We start from the raw sequence: 20992 nt of genomic DNA on the forward strand, positions 1-20992 counted from the left end.
CTTTCATATTTGGTTATATTCGTTTAAGATAATGTATTTTGCTTTTCTTTACTATCTTTTTCATCCACTCTTGTTTGGGTGGACGCCTCTTGTTAGTTAAGTCAAATGTAACCTAAGTCTGAGACAGGACTAATATAATTTGGACCGACAATTTCTTGACCTAGGCTAACTTATGTAATTTATGAGCTATTTGAATTGGCGTTACATTTCTTTTATTTATTTATATTATTATAGTTTAAAATACTAATTTTAAATTTTTTATTTCACTTATATTATATTAAAAAACTTAAAAACAATTGGTAACCAAAAAACACTTAAATTAACTTACATTAAAAAGTTAAAAATAATTATTATTAAAAATAAATAAATATTAGTATTAAAATGAGAATTAATATTTCTCATACAAATAACAGATAACTTTATCTTAAAACATAGATGATAATGAGTAAGGTTAAGAAAAATTGAGTTCCACCCACATACATTATACAATGGGCTTAACATCTCTCGTGGTTCAAATTTTCCTGTAGAGAAAATATTTTGAGAGACTCACAAGTTTTTGACAAAAAAAATAAAAATTGTAAATATGAAAATCGAGCTGACACAAAGCGACATGAGAAGTTGCTTTGAAGGACTTTCATTGAAATAATATACTCAGTACCGCCAAGAAAGTTTACAACATTTACAACTAACTTAATTATTGTTGATTTTCGTTAATCTAATGATTATCATTTATTAAAAATTATTGGGTCGTATTTATTAATTAATTATTAATTCTAATAAATGATAATCGTTAGATTGACGAAAATTAACGATAATTAGATTGATTGTAAAAGTGATAAACTTTTTTTGATTATAAGTATATCTTGTCCCTTTTGATAAACTTAAAAATTAAAAATTATAATGATTAATTATGTCAATTTAATATTTTTGTGAACTTCAATCATGTAATTTATTCTTGTTCCATTTTGTGAGATACAAGCGACAGAGCTGTCAAAACGGGCCAGCCCGACCCATTTAGCCCTAGCCCAAGTGGGTTAGGGCCAAAAAGCCCACAATGATCTAGATCCACACGGACCAAAGCCCTGTGGGTTAAGGCTAGCCCGCGGGCCTTCTAAAAAAATAATATGTATTTTTTTAAAAAAATATTTATAATAAAATGGTGCATAAAAATTATTAGAAAAAATAAAAATAAATAATTTTTAGAAAATTGTCACTTTTTAAAACAATTATTGCATAGAAATTTTTTCGTAAAAAGTTTTGACAGAAAACGTTTCTGTAAGAAAATTGACGAAAAAAAAATTCGTCAAAATTCTTTGCAGAATATAAATTCCGTAAAAGTTTTTGACGAAAAAATATCCATCGAAAATTTTGACGAAAAAAGTTTTTGTTGAAATTTTTGACGAAAAAATTTTCTTCAAAATTTTTGACACAAAAATTTACGTCGAAATTTTTGACGAAAAAAACTTCCGTCAAAATTTTTGATGAAACACATTTCCGTCAAAAAATTTTGATGAAAAATATTTTTGACAAAATTTTCGATAAAAAATATTTCTATCAAAATTTTAAACTGAACACATTTTTGTTAAAAATTTTCCACGAAAATTATTTCTGTAAAAAACTTTGACGAAAATATTTCTGTAAAAAATTTCAACGAAATAAATATTTTGTCAAAAATCTTTACGAAATTTAAATTCCGTCGAAAGTTTCACAGATACATTTCCCTCAAAAAATTTGAAAAAAAATATTTCTGTTGTAATTTTCATTGGGTCACATTTTCATCGAAGATTTTGGATGGAAAATATTCCGTCAAATTTTTTGAAAGAATTCTTTTTTCCGTTAAAATTTTTGATGAAATTTTTTCGTTGTAAATTGGGTTGAATATTGTAGCCCGTGGGCCAGCTCCAATCTAACCCTATAATGAGAGGGCTTTAAAAGGATGAGCTTAAAATGACCCCATTACATAGAGGGCTAAAATTTTATATGGTTCGCCGTAGGGCTTGAGCCTTTTTAACAGCTCTAAGCGTTTCCTCTAAAACCCCAGAGCCAAAGCTCCAAAAACCCCTTTCACATTCTGGGTTTCTGCACTGCACTGATCAAGCTCACACTGTCACCATTTCCATTTCCATTATCATGTCTCTATTCAGAAACATCCTTTCTCGCCGCTTCCACACACTCCTCAACCCTCAAAACCCTCACACCCTTCACTATTCCCTCAAATTCCCACACAGACCCATCACATCCTTGCCCCAAACCCAAGACCCAGTTGCCCCAAAACCCCAATTCAAGCAAAACAAGAAGCCCCTCCATGCTCTCTTCACTGAAGCCGTGGGGCTCTCGCAGAAAACCACAACCATCAACGAAGAAGAAGAAGAAGAAACCGAGTTGAAGAAGGAACTGAAGCAATTAGAGGAAGAGGTGAGGAGCTTCAAGGAGAAAACAAAAGGGGTTCCAAAGAATGCTGAGAGGAAGAGCTTAGTTTCTCTGTTTACCAATCAACCTGCTAATGCTAGGGCTAGAACAGAAAAGAAAGTGAAGGTGAGGGAGCCTATGGTTTTTAAGGAGCTTTCACCAGATATGGAATTGTTTGTGCAGCATTTGTATGATAATGGGTATTTTAAGGATGCCAATTTTGCCAAGGGTAAGCAAAAATTTGATCCTGCTTGGTTTGAGAGTTTTTTTGCCAGGGGATATATAAAGTTTGCAGCACAGAAATTCGCTAGAGATAACCGAGAAATCGCCAAGTAAGATGACGATAACTTCTTTGTATATTTTCTCTTTTATGTTATTATTGTAGATGGTTGCCTTGATATGTTTAATTTTATTAGAAGATGAATATAAGAGACTAAGAATCAATAGCATTTGGAATGAAGCTTTTTCAAAATTCAAAAGAAAAAAAAAATCTATTTTTTTCTCTCCTTAGTGACTAAGGAAGTTCTGATGTTTTCAACTTTTGGGATAACTCTGGACGTTATTAGTTTATTTTGGGGTAATCTACCATCCTAATAGTAAGGATATTGTTGTTCAAAGTTCATGGGGTTGTCATGAGACAATATCTGGTAAGGGTTCTCAGGAAGCTTTCTTTTCTTGAAATGATATGAGTTGTGGTCTATGAAATATCATTCTTCATGTCTAATATGGTGAAATGTCAGATTCAGATTATAATTTATGCGTGTATACCTGTTTTTAGCATACCTGAGTAGTCTGTGAGATTGCTATTAGTTAAAGGGGTGCCTTTCCTCACCCTAACCTTTATCTTTTTGTTTCTCATATCTTTGTCTATTTGTTTATTTTACTTATCAAGTAAGTTTAGTGTTCAACATGGGGTTGCATGACTTGTATCAAATCTGACATGGCTGTTTCAGGGTGTTATAATTTTTTTATAAGATGTTCTGAGTTGTTTTGTTCTTGATATGCTTGTCATTTGGTGTCTAGTTTGGACAATTTTGTTATTATCTATCAATGTCAGTTTCCTTCATTTATGCAAATATGTGTATGGCTATCACTATATAATATAACTTCTTGACACTCTTATGCATGATGCCTTAAGCAGCCACTTTCTCTCTAGAGTTTTCAAGTGATACTCTTGCTACCAATGTTTCACAGAACTGACAGATGAAAGAAAATTTTAGGAGATAGAATTTGTATTTTTGTGGTGCATAATGTGAATTATCACATTTACTGAACTATATCTGAGGTCTTATTCTTTTTTTCTATTTAATTATATTTAGTTTCTGGCTTAATGGCACTTGTGGTCCTATACTTTCACTTTCACGTTTCACCATAGTTTGATAGCAGCCCCCCAGTTTCAATTACAACAATGTTGCCCTCATTGTCTCCAAGTTGATACATATTGGCATTGCACTCATTTTGCTAATGTGTCATTGTGCCATTACATTTTTTTTGGGCGTGAAGGAGTAAGTCATACATTGAGGAAACTAGTAAGAGCAAAAAATGTTATTATACTTGCTAGTTTCTTAAGATTATAAGTTCTTTTAACTTACTCAATTAAAGGGTACATGTTTTTTATTTTATTTAGGAGAAAGGGGATGTGCCTCAAGGTGAATAAAATATAATATCAAAATTATGATTCAAATATGCTATTTTAAAGATTTGACCATTTGTTCTTGATAATGATGATAATGAACATTGGAGATCTCCATATTTGTAATACCAATGGGGGCTGGAAAACATTATTGATGTTTTTGTGTTACTTTGTGAAGCCGATGGCAGTCGGATAACATTAATGATACCACCATGGCGTGGTCATGATGCATGCCCCTTTAGATAAGATGTAGCACTCTATAAAATTCTGTGTTTGTGAGGGAAGGCGAGATTAGTGATAGTTATAATATTGGTTGTATCGATAAAAATCATATTTTATATAAAGTTATTAAATGATATAAGAATCTTAAGCCTTATACCAGTGTAACTTGATCCCTCATACTCCTATTGAGTTTTTTTTTCTCCCCTTTTTTTTAATATAAACTCACCCCCTCCCTTTTGCTAATGGTTTCAGGCAAGATATACTGCATTAGGTAGGACTCAGGATGAATTTTTGTGAATTAGTCAAGGATATATTTTGTTTCAAGTATGCTAATTTCTTGAACCAAGTTGTCTTGATCTTGAAAAGAAGGATATTTTTAATATCTACGATTTTATTGAGTTGAAATTCTGTACAGACATTGTTTGGGATGATAAATTATTAATATTTTTCTTCTTAAATCGGAGGGTTTTACCACGGTGTATGTATACTTTTATGAGATGGACTGCCTTGTATTGAGTGTTGTAATATAATATTTATTAAAAGTTTAATGATATTGTTGAGATATATAAAACCATTAATGTACCTCACCCAACAGCTTAAGCTTTTGGGATGAATTGGTTCTTTACATGGTATCAGAGCCTCGTGTCCCGGGTTCGATCCTCACCGCCCCCCATTTTCTTTCTAGTGGAATTTCTTTCTTCGCACAAGTAGGTGGGTCTGTGCATTGTCCACCCTTCAAGCCTAGTGGACTCTCGTGTGAGGGGGCGTGTTGAGATATATAAACCATTAATATAACCTCACCCAACAGTTTAAGCTTTTGGGATGAATTGATTCTTTACAGGTATAACTATGTGAAGACTTACAGTTGATGTGATTGGATCCATACTAGTATAGAATAAGAGTGTCCTCTGACTAGAGTATTATATACTCTGCAAAAAAACAAAATATGAATTTTGTATAATTATGTAAAAAGATCTCCATACCCCGTAATGGCAACTACGGTTTCAATTGGCTTGTGTTGTGGAGGACTCCACTACAATGTAGGTTCGTTTTCCATCCTTGTCAATGGAATATTATCATAATAGTGTCTGGCTTGCTTCGGGTAAAACTCTAGGGAGGGTTGTAAAGGTGGACACGAATACTCGAATAGCTTATGTTAGGATGTATATACATAAGTTTTGTGTTATTAGTACCAAATCATGTAAATAGGGCTCAAGCCCATGTAATTATTGATATAAGGGTTGAATCACCCAAAGCATCACTTGCCTTTATCTTTTAGGCAAACAGTCGGCCTTGAATGAGATTTATTTACATGTAAACTAATTGTTTTCTATTGGTGCCATTAAAAGTATAAAGCAGCCTGGATTTATTGCATTAATTTTTGCATATTTCTTAGCTCCAGATTTTCCAACCGTTTTCTAGCTATGCCATTAAAAGCAAAAGTGGGCCTGCTTAATTGACATTAATTTCACCAGATTTCTCAACTCTAGATTTTTTAGCAATTAATTCATTAGATTTGGTAGGTCCAAATTTATTAGTGTGTATTGGCATTTAGTATTCCTTCTAGTTCATTTTACAATAACCACGTGCGTCCCAATAATTGATTGTGCAATTACTTGACTGATATGAGCTCTCTCCATTATTCTCCCACCATTGCTTCTTGAAATATTTTCATTTTCAGCATCAATTAAACCATTTATCTCCAACGGTGTGTGTCTAATGGGTTCCCTTCATTCACTTTTTGTAACTCTCCTCATCATTTGAATTGACAACCCTTTGGCCTCTTGATGTCTAGAATGTGCAATTATCCATGAGCCATAATTAGATGCAGCCTTGTTCACCTAAAACCTTGTACACCTTTCGTACTCTCTCCAGATGTGTTAACACCTCGTTATCCCTCATCCTTCATGCCTTGTTGCGCCTCCATGGCCATCACTGCCTTAATCAGCTCAAATGGACAAGGTTTTATGTCGTTGACTTCCACATTCAAAGAAAATTTTTGAGACCAAAGGTTTATTTAGATCCACTTCAACACAAAATCTAGTAAATTTATACGTAGGAGCCTTCAAAGTATTGGAGGTCACCCTTACAACCTTCCCAAAAGAGTTACTCAGTGGGAAGGAAACTTACAATTTTAAAAAGTTTAGATTTTAGTTGAGTTCACATCACAAAAAATACCATGGCTGCAAAATTATATACATACATACATATGTATACGTATACATTTATATGTATATATATTGTTGAGATATATAAAACCATTAATGTAGCCTCATCCAACAGCTTAAGCTTTTGGGTTGAATTGGTTCTTTACATGGTATCAGAGTCTCGTGTCCCGGGTTCGAACCTCTCCGCCCTCCACTTTCTTTGTAGTGGAATTTCTTTCCTCGCACAGATTGGTGGACCTGTGCATTGTCCACCCTTCAAGCCCCCAGTGGGATCTCGTGTGAGGGGGCGTGTTGGATATATAAAACCATTAATGTAGCCTCACCTAACAGCTTAAGCTTTTGAGTTGAATTGATTCTTTACATATATATATATATATATATATATATAAATTGTTGTTGATCTCACTTATATCTAATAGTTCTATTTTTATTTTTGTGAGTGATTGGATACAAGTGAATCAATGACCGAGAATAGGTGTAAAGACACTGATAGGGCTCAACTTCACAAGGCCCAATATGGTAAAGTTTATGTTAGAGACCGTAATAGGGGTAAATGGCCCAAGAGGAATATTAGTGAGGTTGTGTCACATTCCATTGAGCATGCTGAGTCAGATGGTTTGTTACAAAAGTTTGTTACTCATGATGTGCCTGAAGAGGATATAGGAGGGATGTGAACGTGAGAAACGACATCGTGGAGGTCATTTGGTTTGCTGATGCAAAATGGGAGATCTCAGGGCATCTCAAAGGACCCTGAAGCATTTTAGATTCTGTTAATCTTCTTTATTTTTCTTCTGCAATATCTGAGCTATAGCAACACTATAGTGTGTAATCAGATTTGTTTCTTGTTGAACCTTGTTAATTTTGCTGGAATGAAATTTACATAGAAGAATTATTCTGGAAATTCTGTTGTTTACTGTTTAATTCCTATCAAATTGGTATCAAAGCTCCGACTGGGAGCTGGGTTATGGTGTGAACGAGAACAATGGAAGGATTGGAAGAGCGATTACGTCGAAGAGAGATAGGACAAGATGAGTTGATCAAACGAATGGAAGCGAGTGATATAAACCAGGCTGAGATCATCAGGCAGTTGAGGGAGCTTGGGGCTGGAATCCAAGAACTCAGATCTGAAGCATTTAGAGACGAACGGAACTTTGGGGAAAGGACGAGAAGTGGTTCCTCTGGTTCGAATGGAAATCGTGATGGGCAGGTTACGGAGAGCCAAAGTGCAGGAAGCTTAACTTTCCTTCGTTCTCTGGGAAAAACGCGTACGCTTGGTTAAGCAAAGTGGAGAGGTACTTCCAAAGTGAACGAAATTGGAGACGAGGAAAAGGTGGCAGCGGTGATGCTCGTTCTGGAAGGAGAAGCTCTCGCATGGTACCAATGGTGGGAGCTCAACAATGTCACCCTCACTTGGGAACTATTTAGGCGTGAAATTTTGGGTCGTTTCCAACCTGAGATGATTGACAATCCATACGGTCCTTTGTATGCGTTGAAGCAAACGGGTCCAGTAGCTGAATTTCGTGCAGAATTTGAGATGGCGGTAGGGACAATGAGGTATGCAGATAAGGAGATATTGAAAGGGACTTGGTTAAGTGGGTTGAAGGCAAGTATTAGAGAGGAGGTACTCATGAACCCTGGGCTGCGTTTGTCTTCAATAATGAAACTGGCCCATCGAATTGATTTGATGAACGTGGCGTGGGCTGAGGAAGGAGTGGGCTTCTTTGGTCCTAAAAATATTGTTGGGCCTCAGAAGCAAAATATGGGCCCAAGGAGTAATACCCATTGGAATTCCTCTAACCATGGGTTAGGGCACGCAACTCAGAGAGCAGTCTCTGATCTCCCAAAATTTTTCCAATCGCGCACAATGCAAGGGGAACCAACACAGGGAAGTGTCGTCGGAAGTCACTCGACAGAAGCATCCCGTAGTAAATTTCGTCGTCTTTCCGATGCCGAGACTCAAAAGCGAAGACGTAAGGGGCTGTGCTTCAAGTGTGATGAAAAATGGGGGCCTGAACACAAGTGTCCTGCACGACATCGTCATCTTCTCATCACTGACGAAGAAAACACTGAGGAATTGAAGTCAGGGGAGGAAGTCGAGTTGGCAGTGGCAGAATCGCTGCAGATCGAGGAGGATGCAGCTCTCCAGCTTTCGTTGCAGAGCTTGATGGGTATCTAGTCGAGTCAGTCCATGAAGGTATAGGGAACGATTGGCGACAAAAGGGTGGAGGTACTCATTGATTGTGGGGCGTCAAGTAATTTCATCAAGCTGGGACTGATAGACAGCTTGGGGTTGAAGGTGGAGGAGACACCCAAGTACACTGTTGAGATAGGGAACAGAAATAAGGTGACGTGTCAGGGGGTGTGTAGAGGCGTGGTTATAGGGATACAGAACAATGTCATCATGCAAGACCTGTATCTGTTTGATTTAGGGGGTGCTGATGTGGTGTTAGGGTTGGATTGGCTCAAAGGATTGGGAGAAATTAAGGCGAATTTTAGGGAAATGACCATCAAATATTTAGCTGGTGGGCAGGAGACAACCATAAAAGGAGATCCCTCTCTCTCCAGAACCATGGCCTTACTAAAATCTATGGCAAAGGCGTTGGAGCAACAGGGGCAGGGCTACTTCGTGAAGTGGGAAAATTTCATTACCTCTCAAAAATTCTAGGAGGAATAGAGGGAGTTAGATGATCTACTCCTGGAGTTTGGTGATATTTTTGCAGAGGCCAAGGGGTTCCCGCCAAAGAGGAGTCAAGATCACGCCATCATATTGAAACCAGATGCTCAGGTGCCCAACAACAGGCCTTATAGGTATCCCTTTTACCAGAAATCTGAGATTGAAAATTTGGTAGCTGAGTTGCTGAGTGATGGTATGATTAGGCCAAGTGTAAGATCGTATTCGAGTCCTGTTATTTTGGTAAAAAAAAAAAGATGGGAGCTGGAGAGTTTGCGTGGATTATAGTGCCTTAAATAAGGTCACAGTTCCGAATAAATTTCCCTTTCCAGTTGTTGATGAATTACTGGATGAAGTAGGAGGGTCAAGGGTGTTCAGCAAGCTGGACCTCAAATCTGGATTTAACCAAATCCGAATGAAGGAGGAGGATATACCCAAAACGGCTTTTAGGACTCATGAGTGGCACTACGGATATTTGGTAATGCCATTTTGTCTTAGTAATGCCATTTGGTCTGACTAACGCTCCATCTACATTCCAAGCTCTTATGAATGATGTGCTGAAGCCGTGCCTGAGGAAGTTCTCTCTGGTTTTTTTTTATGACATATTAGTTTATAGAGTTAAATGTAAAAGAATACGTTGTGTATTGATCTGTGTCAGGGAGTTACAATATATAGAGACCCTAATGGGCTTAAGTGTAAGGCCCAAACCTACCCAAACCTAATCCTAATACAGTCAGACTATTTACGGATAAGACAGAATCCAATCATATCTAATCATATCATATCTAATATTCTAACACTCCCTCTCAAGCTGGTGCGTATATATTATGAGCACCAAGCTTCTTACAAATGTATTCAACCCGAGAACCTTTAAGAGCTTTAGTGAAAACATCCGCTAGTTGATCAGAGGAGTTGACGAAAGCAGTCTTGATTTCTCCTGACTGAATCTTTTCTCGAATGAAGTGACAATCAATCTCTATATGTTTGGTCCTCTCATGAAAGACAGGATTAGAGGATATATGTAGCGCAGCTTGATTATCACAGATGAGTGTCATGGGTTGTTTCTGTTCACAAAGATGAAGCTCCTGAATCAACTGCTTTAACCAGACTAACTCACAGGTAGCATTTGCCATTGCACGATACTCAGCTTCTGCACTAGATCGAGCAACAACAGGTTGTTTCTTGCTCTTCCACGAAATTAAGTTTCCTCCAAAGAAGACACAATAGCCAGAAGTAGAGCGCCTGTCCGAGGGTGATCCTGCCCAATCAGCATCTGAATAACCACAAATTTCTGTATTTCCCTGATCTGAATACAACAAACCTTTTCCTGGTGCTCCTTTGATGTATCGGAGGATCCTCACAGCAGCATCCCAATGTGAATCACAAGGGGAATCGAGAAACTGACTAGCCGTACTAACAGCGAAAGAAATATCTGGCCTAGTCACAGTAAGATAGTTGAGCTTCCCAATTAGCCTCCGATAACGTCCAGGATCAGATAACGGCTCCCCCTGTCTGGGTAATAACTTGACATTAGGATCCATAGGTGTATCAACTGGTTTACTCCCCAACATACCAGTTTCTTCTAGGATATCCAAGGCATATTTCCTTTGACAGATAGAAATGCCCTGTCTGGATTGCGCCACCTCAATTCCCAAGAAGTAACGCAGCTTCCCAAGGTCCTTTGTTTGAAATGTACTAAACAAATGCTGTTTTAACTGACGAATTCCGTCTTGATCACTTCCGGTGAGAATGATGTCGTCAACATAGACTATCAAATAGATACACTTATCAGGAGATGTAATCCTATAAAACACAGAATGGTCAACTTTACTGCGGATTAAGCCAAACGCCTGAACAGCAGAACTGAAGCGACTGAACCATGCTCGAGGAGACTGCTTGAGACCATATAAGGATTTCCGAAGACGACACACCTTTCCAGACTCCCCCTGAGCAACAAAACCAGGTGGTTGCTCCATGTAAACTTCTTCTTGTAAATCACCATGAAGAAAGGCATTTTTGATGTCAAGTTGAAGGAGTGGCCAGTGACGAACAGCAGCAAGGGCAAGAAAGAGGCGGACTGACGCCATCTTAGCGACCGGAGAAAATGTATCGCTATAATCAAGGCCAAAGATTTGAGTAAAACCCTTGGCAACTAAACGTGCCTTGAGACGATCAATATGGCCACCAGGTCCAACTTTCACAGTAAAAACCCAGCGACAACCAACTATAGACTTCTCTGGAGGAGCAGAAACAAGGTCCCAAGTGCCATTGGAATGAAGTGCAGTCATCTCATCAAGCATTGCTTGGCGCCACCCTGGATGGGAAAGTGCTTCACCTGTGGTCTTAGGAATAGAAATAGAAGAAAGACTAGAAACAAAGGTGAAATGAGGTGAAGAAAGACGGTCATAACTCAAAAAGGTATAAAGAGGATAAGGGTTACGAGTAGTACGTGTACCTTTTCTTTGAGCAATGGGAAGAGTCTCTGATGAAGGATCCGGAGGGGAAGAAGCAACAGCAGTGGGCGATGAGTCAGCAAGAGTCGAGTCGACAGGAGGCACAGTTTTGCGACGCTGATAGGTGAGAAGTGGACGGTCCTCAGGTATAGAAGCAATAGGTTGGTCATCTGGAATAGAAGCACCTGCAGCTGGCAAAGACAAGTCAAGAAAAGGGACAGGAAGTACATGATCAACCTGTGACATCTGAGATGGGATAGAATTAAAGGGTTGTTGATCAAGAAAAGTGACATCAGCGGAAACTAAGTAACGCTTAAGGTCGGGAGAATAACAACGATAACCCTTTTGAAGACGAGAATAACCAAGAAAGATACACTGAAAGGCTATGGATGTTAACTTATCCTTACCAGGAGTGAGATCATGAACAAAACAAGTACAACCAAAGACATGTGGAGTTAGAGGATAAAGAGGAACATCTGGAAGCAATAGATTATGAGGAATGTCATTGTGGAGCACAGATGAAGGCATGCGATTGATGAGAAAACAAGAGATGAGTACAGCATCTGCCCAGAAGTGAAGGGGAACCTGCATATGAATAAGAAGGGTACGGGCAGTTTCAATGAGATGTCTGTTTTTACGTTTAGCCACCCCATTTTGTTGTGGAGTGTGAGGACAAGTAGTTTGATGTAAAGTACCTTGTGTGGCCAAGAAATTAGAAAAATCAATAGAAACATATTCCTTAGCATTATCACTACGTAGAATACGAATAGAAACACCAAATTGAGTCTGGATCTCAGTAGAAAACTTTTTATAAATGGAAAATAACTCAGAACGATTTTTCATTAAATAGGTCCAAGTGCAACGGGAAAAATCATCAATAAAGGTAACGAAATACCGAAAACCTAAGACAGACAAGGTACGACTTGGACCCCAGATATCTGAATGAACAAGAGAGAAAGGGGTATCAGCTCGTTTATTGACTCGAATGGCAAAAGAGGAGCGTGTATGCTTCCCTTGTTGACATGACACACAATCTAAAGACTGAAGACCGGACAAAAGAGGAACCATTTTCTGCAACTTTGAAAAACTTGGATGACCAAGGCGACTGTGGATAAGTTGTGGAGATTCTGTGAGAGAGCATGCTACTGAAGGACGAGGCACATCCAGATAATAAAGCCCCCGTTACTCACGACCCACTCCAATCATTTTCCCCGTACCCGGATCCTGCACAGAAACAGAATGGTTAGAGAAAGTAATGGTGCAAGTGAGGGAGTGGATCAACTTACTAATAGAAATTAAGTTATAAGGGATGCCAGGAATGTAATAGACAGATGTCAGGGCCAAGGTAGAGGTCGGACGAGCTTGTCCAATCCCACGAACTGGGGCTTTGGTTCCATCCGCAAGGGTAAAAGACGGTAAATGATCAGAATAAGTAAGAGATGTAAAGAGTTCCTTATTACCACAGAGATGATCGGTAGCACCGGAGTCAAATATCCAAGTGCCAAGTGATGTAGAATGAGAAACACAAGCAACGAGATTACCAGTATAAGGCTGAGACTGAGGAGAAGCCTTCATGAGAGGGGTTTGGAGTGCAGCATAGTCCGAACCTGAACCAAATGATGCATTGTCTGACTGAGCTATATTTGCAACAATAGAAGGAGAGTTAACCTCCGAGAGATCAGGACATGTTGCTGCCATTTAAAGATAAAATATAAAAGCCGTAAACGAAGGCAAACGATATCCAATCAAGAAGAACCACGCGTCTAAGGTCAGACCCACAGAGAAACAATCACAGATCCAGAAAGGGGAGGAGAAGGCGAGCTTCTCTGTCCAAGACCGGCCGGAAAAAGCCACCGGAATAGTGCTCACGCGCCGGCAGAAGGTTGCGCGTGAAGCCCACGCGCAGTGAAGACAGTGGCGCGTGACGGCGCGTGGGAGATGCGTTGCTGACCGGACCACCACAGACCTGGTCGCCGAGAAGAGAGGGTCCTGATCGCGTGAAGTTTGGTCGAAAAAGTCACCGGAAAAAGTCTCCGGTTGCCTGAACAGTGATTCTGACGGCGAGCGGTGGTTCCGGTGGCCGTCGGAGGTGCTGATGCGTTTGGAAAAATCACTCAGAGGCTGTTTACAGCCCTAGAAGGCTTGCCGGAAGGACGCACGGCAAGAAAGAGGACTCCTAAGCAGTGGGCTTAGGTTTTTAAAGCAAAAAAACAAGGTTTCTGAGCGGAAGCGAGGGTTCCTAGAACGAAAGAGCTCTGATACCAAGTTAAATGTAAAAGAATACGTTGTGTATTGATCTGTGTCAGGTAGTTACAATATATAGAGACCCTAATGGGCTTAAGTGTAAGGCCCAAACCTACCCAAACCTAATCCTAATACAGTCAGAATACAGTCAAACTATTTACGGATAAGACAGAATCCAATCATATCTAATCATATCTAATCATATATTGGTTTTTTACATGGTATCAGAGACTCGCCGCCCCCCACTTTCTCTTGTGGCATTTCTTAGCACAGGTAGGTTGGGCCTGTTGCATTGTCCACTCTTCAAGCCCAATGGGCTCTTGTGTGAGGGGGCGTGTTGAGATATATATTCCCACATTGGTTGTATATGCAACTAATGTGGAGTTTATAAAGCCTTGGACACTCCCACCCTTTGAGCTAGCTTTTGGGGTGGTGTATCCCAAGGTTCTTTACATATAGCAAAGGGGCTGCTGAGCATGTGGACCACCTGAGGAAGGTATTTAGTGTACTGCGTACTCACAAATTGTTTGCAAACAAAAAAAATGCATCTTTGGACAAAGGCAAGTGGAGTATTTGGGGCACATAATCTCTGAAGAAGGAGTACAGGCTGACCCTTTAAAGATCAAGGCAATGGAAGAGTGGCCAGTTCCAAAGAATGTGAAAGGATTAAGGGGGTTCCTGGGATTAACAGGTTATTATAGGAAATTTGTCAAGGATTATGGCAAGATAGCACGCCCTCTCACGGATTTATTGAAAAAAGATTCCTTCAAACAGGATGAAAATGCACAGGTTGCCTTTGCATTGCTGAAGCAGTTGATGACTGTTGTCCCTGTATTAGCTCTACCTGATTTCTCCAAGACCTTTATTGTGGTTACTGATGCATTTGGTAAGGGTATAGGGGCAGTACTAATGCAAGAGGGCAGGCCCCTGGCATACATCAGCAGAGGATTTTCACAGCACACAATGGGAAAATCAGTTTATGAAAAAGAACTCATGGCTGTTGTATTTGTTGTCCAGAAGTGGAGAGCGTACCTGTTAGGAAGGCATTTTGTGGTTAAAACTGATCAGAAGAGCCTTAAGTATTTACTGGAGCAGAGGGTATTAGGTGAGGGGCAGCAAAAATGGGTCTCTAAGCTAATGGGGTATGATTTTGAGATTCAATCTCAGCCGGGAAAAGGGAATGTAGTTGCCGATGCATTATCACGTAGTGAGGAATTTTTTCTGCTGTCTAAAGTACAGTTGCCACAGTTGGGGAAAATTGACCGAGAAGTACAATTAGACCCGAGGCTTATGGGCATAATCCAAGATCTTTTGGAGGATCCAGCATCTCACTCCGGGTTCCAACTACAAGGGGGACGTCTTTTTTACAGAAACAGGTTGGTCTTAGCCAAATCTTCTAGATTCATTCCCTCAATTCTTTCAGAATTTCATGACTCTTGTATTGGAGGACATTCTGGCTTCTCTAGACATACAGGAGAATGGTGGGAGTGGTCTTTTGGGAGGGGGTGTGGAAAACAGTCCAACGTTATGTGATGGATTGTGCTATTTGTCAACAAAGTAAAATTCAGAACCTATCTCTGGCTTGATTACTACAGCCTTTGCCCATACCATCTCAGGTTTGGACTGATATAGCCATTGATTTCATTGGTGGTTTACCAAAGACTCATGGATTGGACACTATTTTTGTTGTGGTAGACCGTTTCACCAAATATGCTCATTTTTTTACCATTGGCCCATCCCTACACCGGCTATGATGCACGGACACTGACACGGGACACGACACGACACGCTGACACGTTAATTTTAAAAAATGTCATATTTCAACACGCTGGGACACGTTTTGATATTAAATAATATTTTTAATATATATAATATAATTTATATTTAACACATATAATAGCCTATAATAGGTCATAACCAATCAAATATTCAAATTTCATAACATAAATATAAACAAAAATAACTTTTCATATCTTGTTAATTTTTCATGTCAAATTTCATAACAAAAAAATTGATTTATAAATGATTTTTTTTATTTTTAGTTAATAAAATAAAATTAAGACTAAAAAAAATAAAAAACGTGTCCGAGCATTGACCACATGTCGGAAAAAGTTGACTGCGTGTCGGAAAAACGTGTCGGAGAGTTGACCACGTGTCCCAAAATATTGACCACGTGTCGGACGCTTGTCGGAGCGTGTCCGTGTCGGACACATGTCCGACACGCACCTTTTTTAAAAATGCACGAGTCCGTGCTTTAGAGTACACCGCTAAGGAGGTTGCTGGTCTGTTTGTTAAGGAGGTGGTGAGGTTTCATGGGTTCCCTCTTACAATTGTATCTCTGATAGAGATCGGTTATTCCAGAGCCACTTTTGGTCCGAGTTATTTAAATGCGTAGGTACTAAGCTTAATTTTACAACAGTATACCATCCTTAATCTAACGGGCAAACAGAGATGGTAAGTAGAAGCCTCGAAACTTATTTACGTTGTTTTTGTAGTCCTAGACCCCGTACTTTGCCTAATTGGCTGCATTGGGCTGAGTATTAGTACAACACCACATACAAAAACTCCACAGGGATGTCCCCATTTAAAGCACTGTATGGTTTTGATCCTCCTAGCCTCTTACGGGTTGGGAATAGTTTCCCCGCAGTGGACGCAGTTGCCTGGTTGCTGGCTGATAGAGAAGCCATCTTAGATGAGCTAAAGGAAAATCTGCGCAAGGCTCAAGAAACTATGAAGACTCAGGCTGATAAGAAAAGGAGAAAGGTTCAATTTGAGGTGGGTAATCTTGTTTATTTACGCCTACAGCCTTACAGATTGAAATCCTTGGCTGCTAAGGTAAATGAAAAGCTAAGTCCCCATTATTACGGGCCATATGAAGTCTTAGCTAAAGTTGGTGAAACGGTATATAGATTGGCTCTTCCTCCTTCTAGCAAAGTCCATCCGGTTTTTCATGTATCCTTACTCAAGAAGGCTGAGCATCCTATTGTCAATGCTCAACCATTGCCTCCTGGTCTCTCCGAGGAGTGGGAATTAATTGTGGCACCGGAAAAGGTGTTGCAATGGTGCAGGGGTCATCAGGGACAATTGCAAGTGCTAATTCAGTGGCATGACCTTCCTACTTTTGAGAATTCGTGGGAAGACTTTACTGATATGCAAGCTCAATTTCCGGACTTCCACCTTGAGGACAAGGTGCTTACGTTGGGGGAAAGTATTGATAGGGCGAAACTTCTCAAGGCCTAATATGGTAAAGTTTATGTTAGAGACCATTATAGGGGTAAATGGCCCAAGAGGAATATTAGTGAGGCTGTGTCACATTCCATTGAGTATAGAGAGTCAGATGGTTTGTTACAAAAGTTTGTTACTCATGTTGTGCCTGAAGAGGATATAGGAGGGACGTGAACGTGAGAAATGACACCGTGGAGGTCATTTGGTTTGCTGATGCAAAATGGGAGATCTCAGGGCATCTCGAAGGACCCTGAAGCATTTTAGATTCTGTTAATCTTCTTTATTTTTCTTCTGCAATATCTGAGCTATAGCAGCACTATAGTGTGTAATCAGATTTGTTTCTTGTTGAACCTTGTTAATTTTGCTGGAATGAAATTTACATAGAAGAATTATTCTGGAAATTCTGTTGTTTACTGTTTAATTCCTATCAGACACACACACAGATTCAATTGACCGACCATGCATTCAACTCAGTCAAGAACCAATGAACCGGCCTTAAACCTATGCTAACCCAGTACTGGTTTTCTAGTTGAATCGATTCTTGAAAATTGTGGCAAAATATTTCATTACAATTACACTCTTGGGGTTCGAACGTGGCACCTAAAGAGAGTAGAGTGTAATACTAACCACTAAACCACATAACTTTAGTTGTTATATTACCTCTATTAATATATTTATTACATATATTTACATAAATCAATTCAATTGGTTCAACCAGTGACTCATTGACTCGATACCCCGATCGAGTCGATGATCGATCCAGGTTTCGTAACACTGGGTGTAAGACTTACGGTTCTTCCATATTTTAATAACTTTATATAGATGGTTGGTATTAAGCAAAGCAGATTTTTCTTAAAAGTCTGTTTGGCGCGGAGTGATTTAAGCTTTGATTGAATAGTTGTGATAGACATTGCTTTTGAATGTGTAATTACCAAAACAGAGTATGAGCTACCTGAAATTGATGTTGAAAGAACTTCTGCTTGACCAGAAACCTGAAATTTCTTCTTTTCTTCTGAGCTGAGACCAAAACCGACACTGCCTTTGAACCAAATTGTTCAGCACAAAAGTTGTGAAACACAAATACTGCCAGTCTATGATGATAAATGAGCATATTGGATTAAGATCTTGTTAGATATCTGGGGTCTTGTCCATTAGTTGGTTTTACTTAATGTGTGGAATGTGGTAGTTTGGAAATCTAGAACACAAACTAATCAATTAGTTTGGAATCCTCCAAACACAAGAAAATGCTTTCATTATCAAATATCCAACTAATAATTTATTGTCATGGTGAAAAGCTAACTAGACTAATATGGAATTTGAGGATTGAGTTCATTTACCATATTTATTTCATGATTGGATGGCTTATGAAAAAGAATCTGTAGAATTGATTAGTGTCCATTAAGCTGGCATCCATTGCTGAGGAAATTATCGAAGTTCTGATTTTACCTGTCTGACATTGCCAATGCAAATCTTACAAGTGACTCAATTTGCATTTTCCTTTATATGTGTCCTTTTTTCAAAATTGGATTGGCATCATGGTACATTTTCATTTCTTTCTTTTTCTTTTTACCCTGGTGCTTATCTTTTATAGTTCTCCCCAAATCATTTATTTCTATGTATTAAGATGAACTTGGATTCACAGATGGCTATCAGGAAGTGCCTTGAAGCAAGTGGCAGTGTTTGGTTGCCCCTCCATCGACAAGGGTAGTGTCTTTCCTGCAAAAAGACTGCGAAATTTTTTTGAGGTTCAAGAAAACACTGTAAGGCCTATATAGCATGCATGAAGACTTTCACTGTGTTTTCTAATTTATTTATACATGTATCTATTTACCTTTAAGGGCAAGTTTTGAAGCAGCGATAAGGTTGCTTCTTGTGACTGGATATTATGGGTTTGAATTCGAAAAATAGCCTTCTTGCGAAAATGCAAGGATAAAGCTTCGTACAATCGACTCTCACCCCTACCCTCGTGTGGATTTGCCCTTTTGCCCTTTATATATCTGTTTACGTTTGTTATTTACAATTTCATTTCCCATCAGGTTTGCAGTGAATGCATGATGCGACACTCGTGCAATTTTGTAAATCAAAGTGTGTGGAAATGTGACACCAATAATTTGGATTTGGAGGAAGTTATGAAGGTTATTATTTCATATGCTTTAGAGTTAGTGCATCCTAAGCTGGTAGTGCCTGATCAAGTAAACAAGTCGATCAGTCAATTGCTGAAGGAAGTTGTGAAACAGAGTCAAATTGCTTGAGAATGCTTCTGGTTGACCGAGAATAACACATTATTTTAACTTTTCCTCACATATCTGTCGGAAATTGAGACACACATTGCACAAGGGGGCATATATTGATGATTTCTATAATTTCAATGTATGCAATTATGATTACTGCAGGCATTGGTGATGTATTTGCCTGAATGAATTATAAATGACGGTATATATATCATGTCAATTTGTGAATTGAATACATCTGTGGCTTTTTGTATTAGAGCATAGACAATTTTGTCATAAAATAATAACCAGCTTAATTCTTAGTTGATACATGAAAAGAAATAATTAATTATCAGTTATTCTTCGGAAACATTAAATTGTGTGGGTCTTTTTGATACAAAAGCTTTTCATTTTCATTTTTATTTTTTATTTTTTGAATTACTGTAATAGCCAATGGTCCGTTAGAAAATGAATTTACATTTTTGGTTAGATGAAGTGTATGCATTGAACGGTGATGATTATCTTTTAAAAACAAAATGAAATATATAAAAGTAATGTTTTGCAATCAATCATTGTGATTGTGTGTCAAAGCATTACATATTTCAAATTTTTAAACAATCTGTATTCAATGCATATGCAGCACAAAAAATAAAATGTTTTTCTATTGATCATCGGTCATATAGTTAAATAAAATAATGAAATTTTTTATATTAAATAATCTTACATCATTTAATGTTTTGGGGAAAATAACTTTGATATTTAATTATTCTTTTTTCATACATCATCAAAGAGTTACATGGATCACTATTTTCAGACAAAGAATCGTCTACTAATTTAAACAAAAATTTATAAGTTGGCATGACTATATATATATATATATATATATATATATATATATATATATATATATATATATATATATATATATATATAGGGTTTAATAAGAGTTATGTTGTAGGAAAAGTGATTGTGTTATGTTATAGAGATTCGTTTTGCGTGCCAGAGTTTTTTTTTTTTTTGGTTTCAAAAATTGTGGGTCCCACAAAATGTTGTGTGTGTAGGAAAGTTGTTGTGGTCATGTTAAATTATAGATACAAAACCCATATATATATATATATATGAGAAAACATTTTCTCATGTTGCATAAGAATTCAATTCTCATGTTGTGATCCTTCGATTTGAGTGCAAAGTTTTTTTTTCTTTTTCTCTTTTTAATAAATGTGGGATCCACCACTAATTGAGTCACAACATAAGAATTCAATTATCATGTAACATGAGAAAATCAAACCCCTATATATATATATATATATATATATATATATATATATATATATATATATATATATGGAAGGATATTGTAACAACCAAGTTGTGTTACTACCATGTTACTACCAATCAATCTCACCGTTAGATCGATTATGTTGATCCAACGGTTATATTTATTTCCATCTTTGCATGGTCATGATTTTCCAAATTTAATACTTTATATTTATTTCCACCTTTTTACGGTTATGATTTCTCATATTTAATGCTTTCACTTTAAATATGGGGAATCATAACCATACAAAGATGGAAATAAATATAACCGTTTGATCAACATAATCGATCTAACGGTGAAATTAATTGGTAGTAACATGATAGATTGATAGTAACACAACTTGGTTGTTACAATATCCTTCCCCTATATATATATTCTTTCACAGCGTAACTATAATAATTGACGAACCATTGGAGAACCGCTTTTCATTTTAAGTAGA

The 20992-nt window shown here is 37.9% G+C and overlaps 1 protein-coding gene across 2 annotated transcripts; it reads left to right on the top strand.

Moving 5' to 3' along the window:
* The first annotated feature begins 2037 nt into the window (after positions 1–2037).
* LOC133296405 (uncharacterized) lies at positions 2038–19510 on the top strand. 2 transcript variants are annotated; one of them, XM_061495378.1, is made up of 4 exons: positions 2038–2535; positions 2698–2741; positions 18668–18785; positions 19062–19510. In XM_061495378.1, exons 1-4 carry the CDS (start codon positions 2131–2133, stop codon positions 19275–19277), a joined length of 783 nt encoding a protein of 260 aa, XP_061351362.1. In that variant the 5' UTR covers positions 2038–2130; the 3' UTR covers positions 19278–19510. The 2 variants fall into 2 exon arrangements, with proteins under 2 accessions (XP_061351362.1, XP_061351361.1); XM_061495377.1 differs by having other exon boundaries at positions 2038–2741.
* The last annotated feature ends 1482 nt before the right edge of the window (positions 19511–20992 follow it).

Source organism: Gastrolobium bilobum, unplaced genomic scaffold (genome assembly GCF_033153095.1).
Source record: "Gastrolobium bilobum isolate Gb01-03AN ecotype WA unplaced genomic scaffold, APGP_CSIRO_Gbil_v1 utg2863, whole genome shotgun sequence".
Taxonomy (NCBI): domain Eukaryota; kingdom Viridiplantae; phylum Streptophyta; class Magnoliopsida; order Fabales; family Fabaceae; genus Gastrolobium; species Gastrolobium bilobum.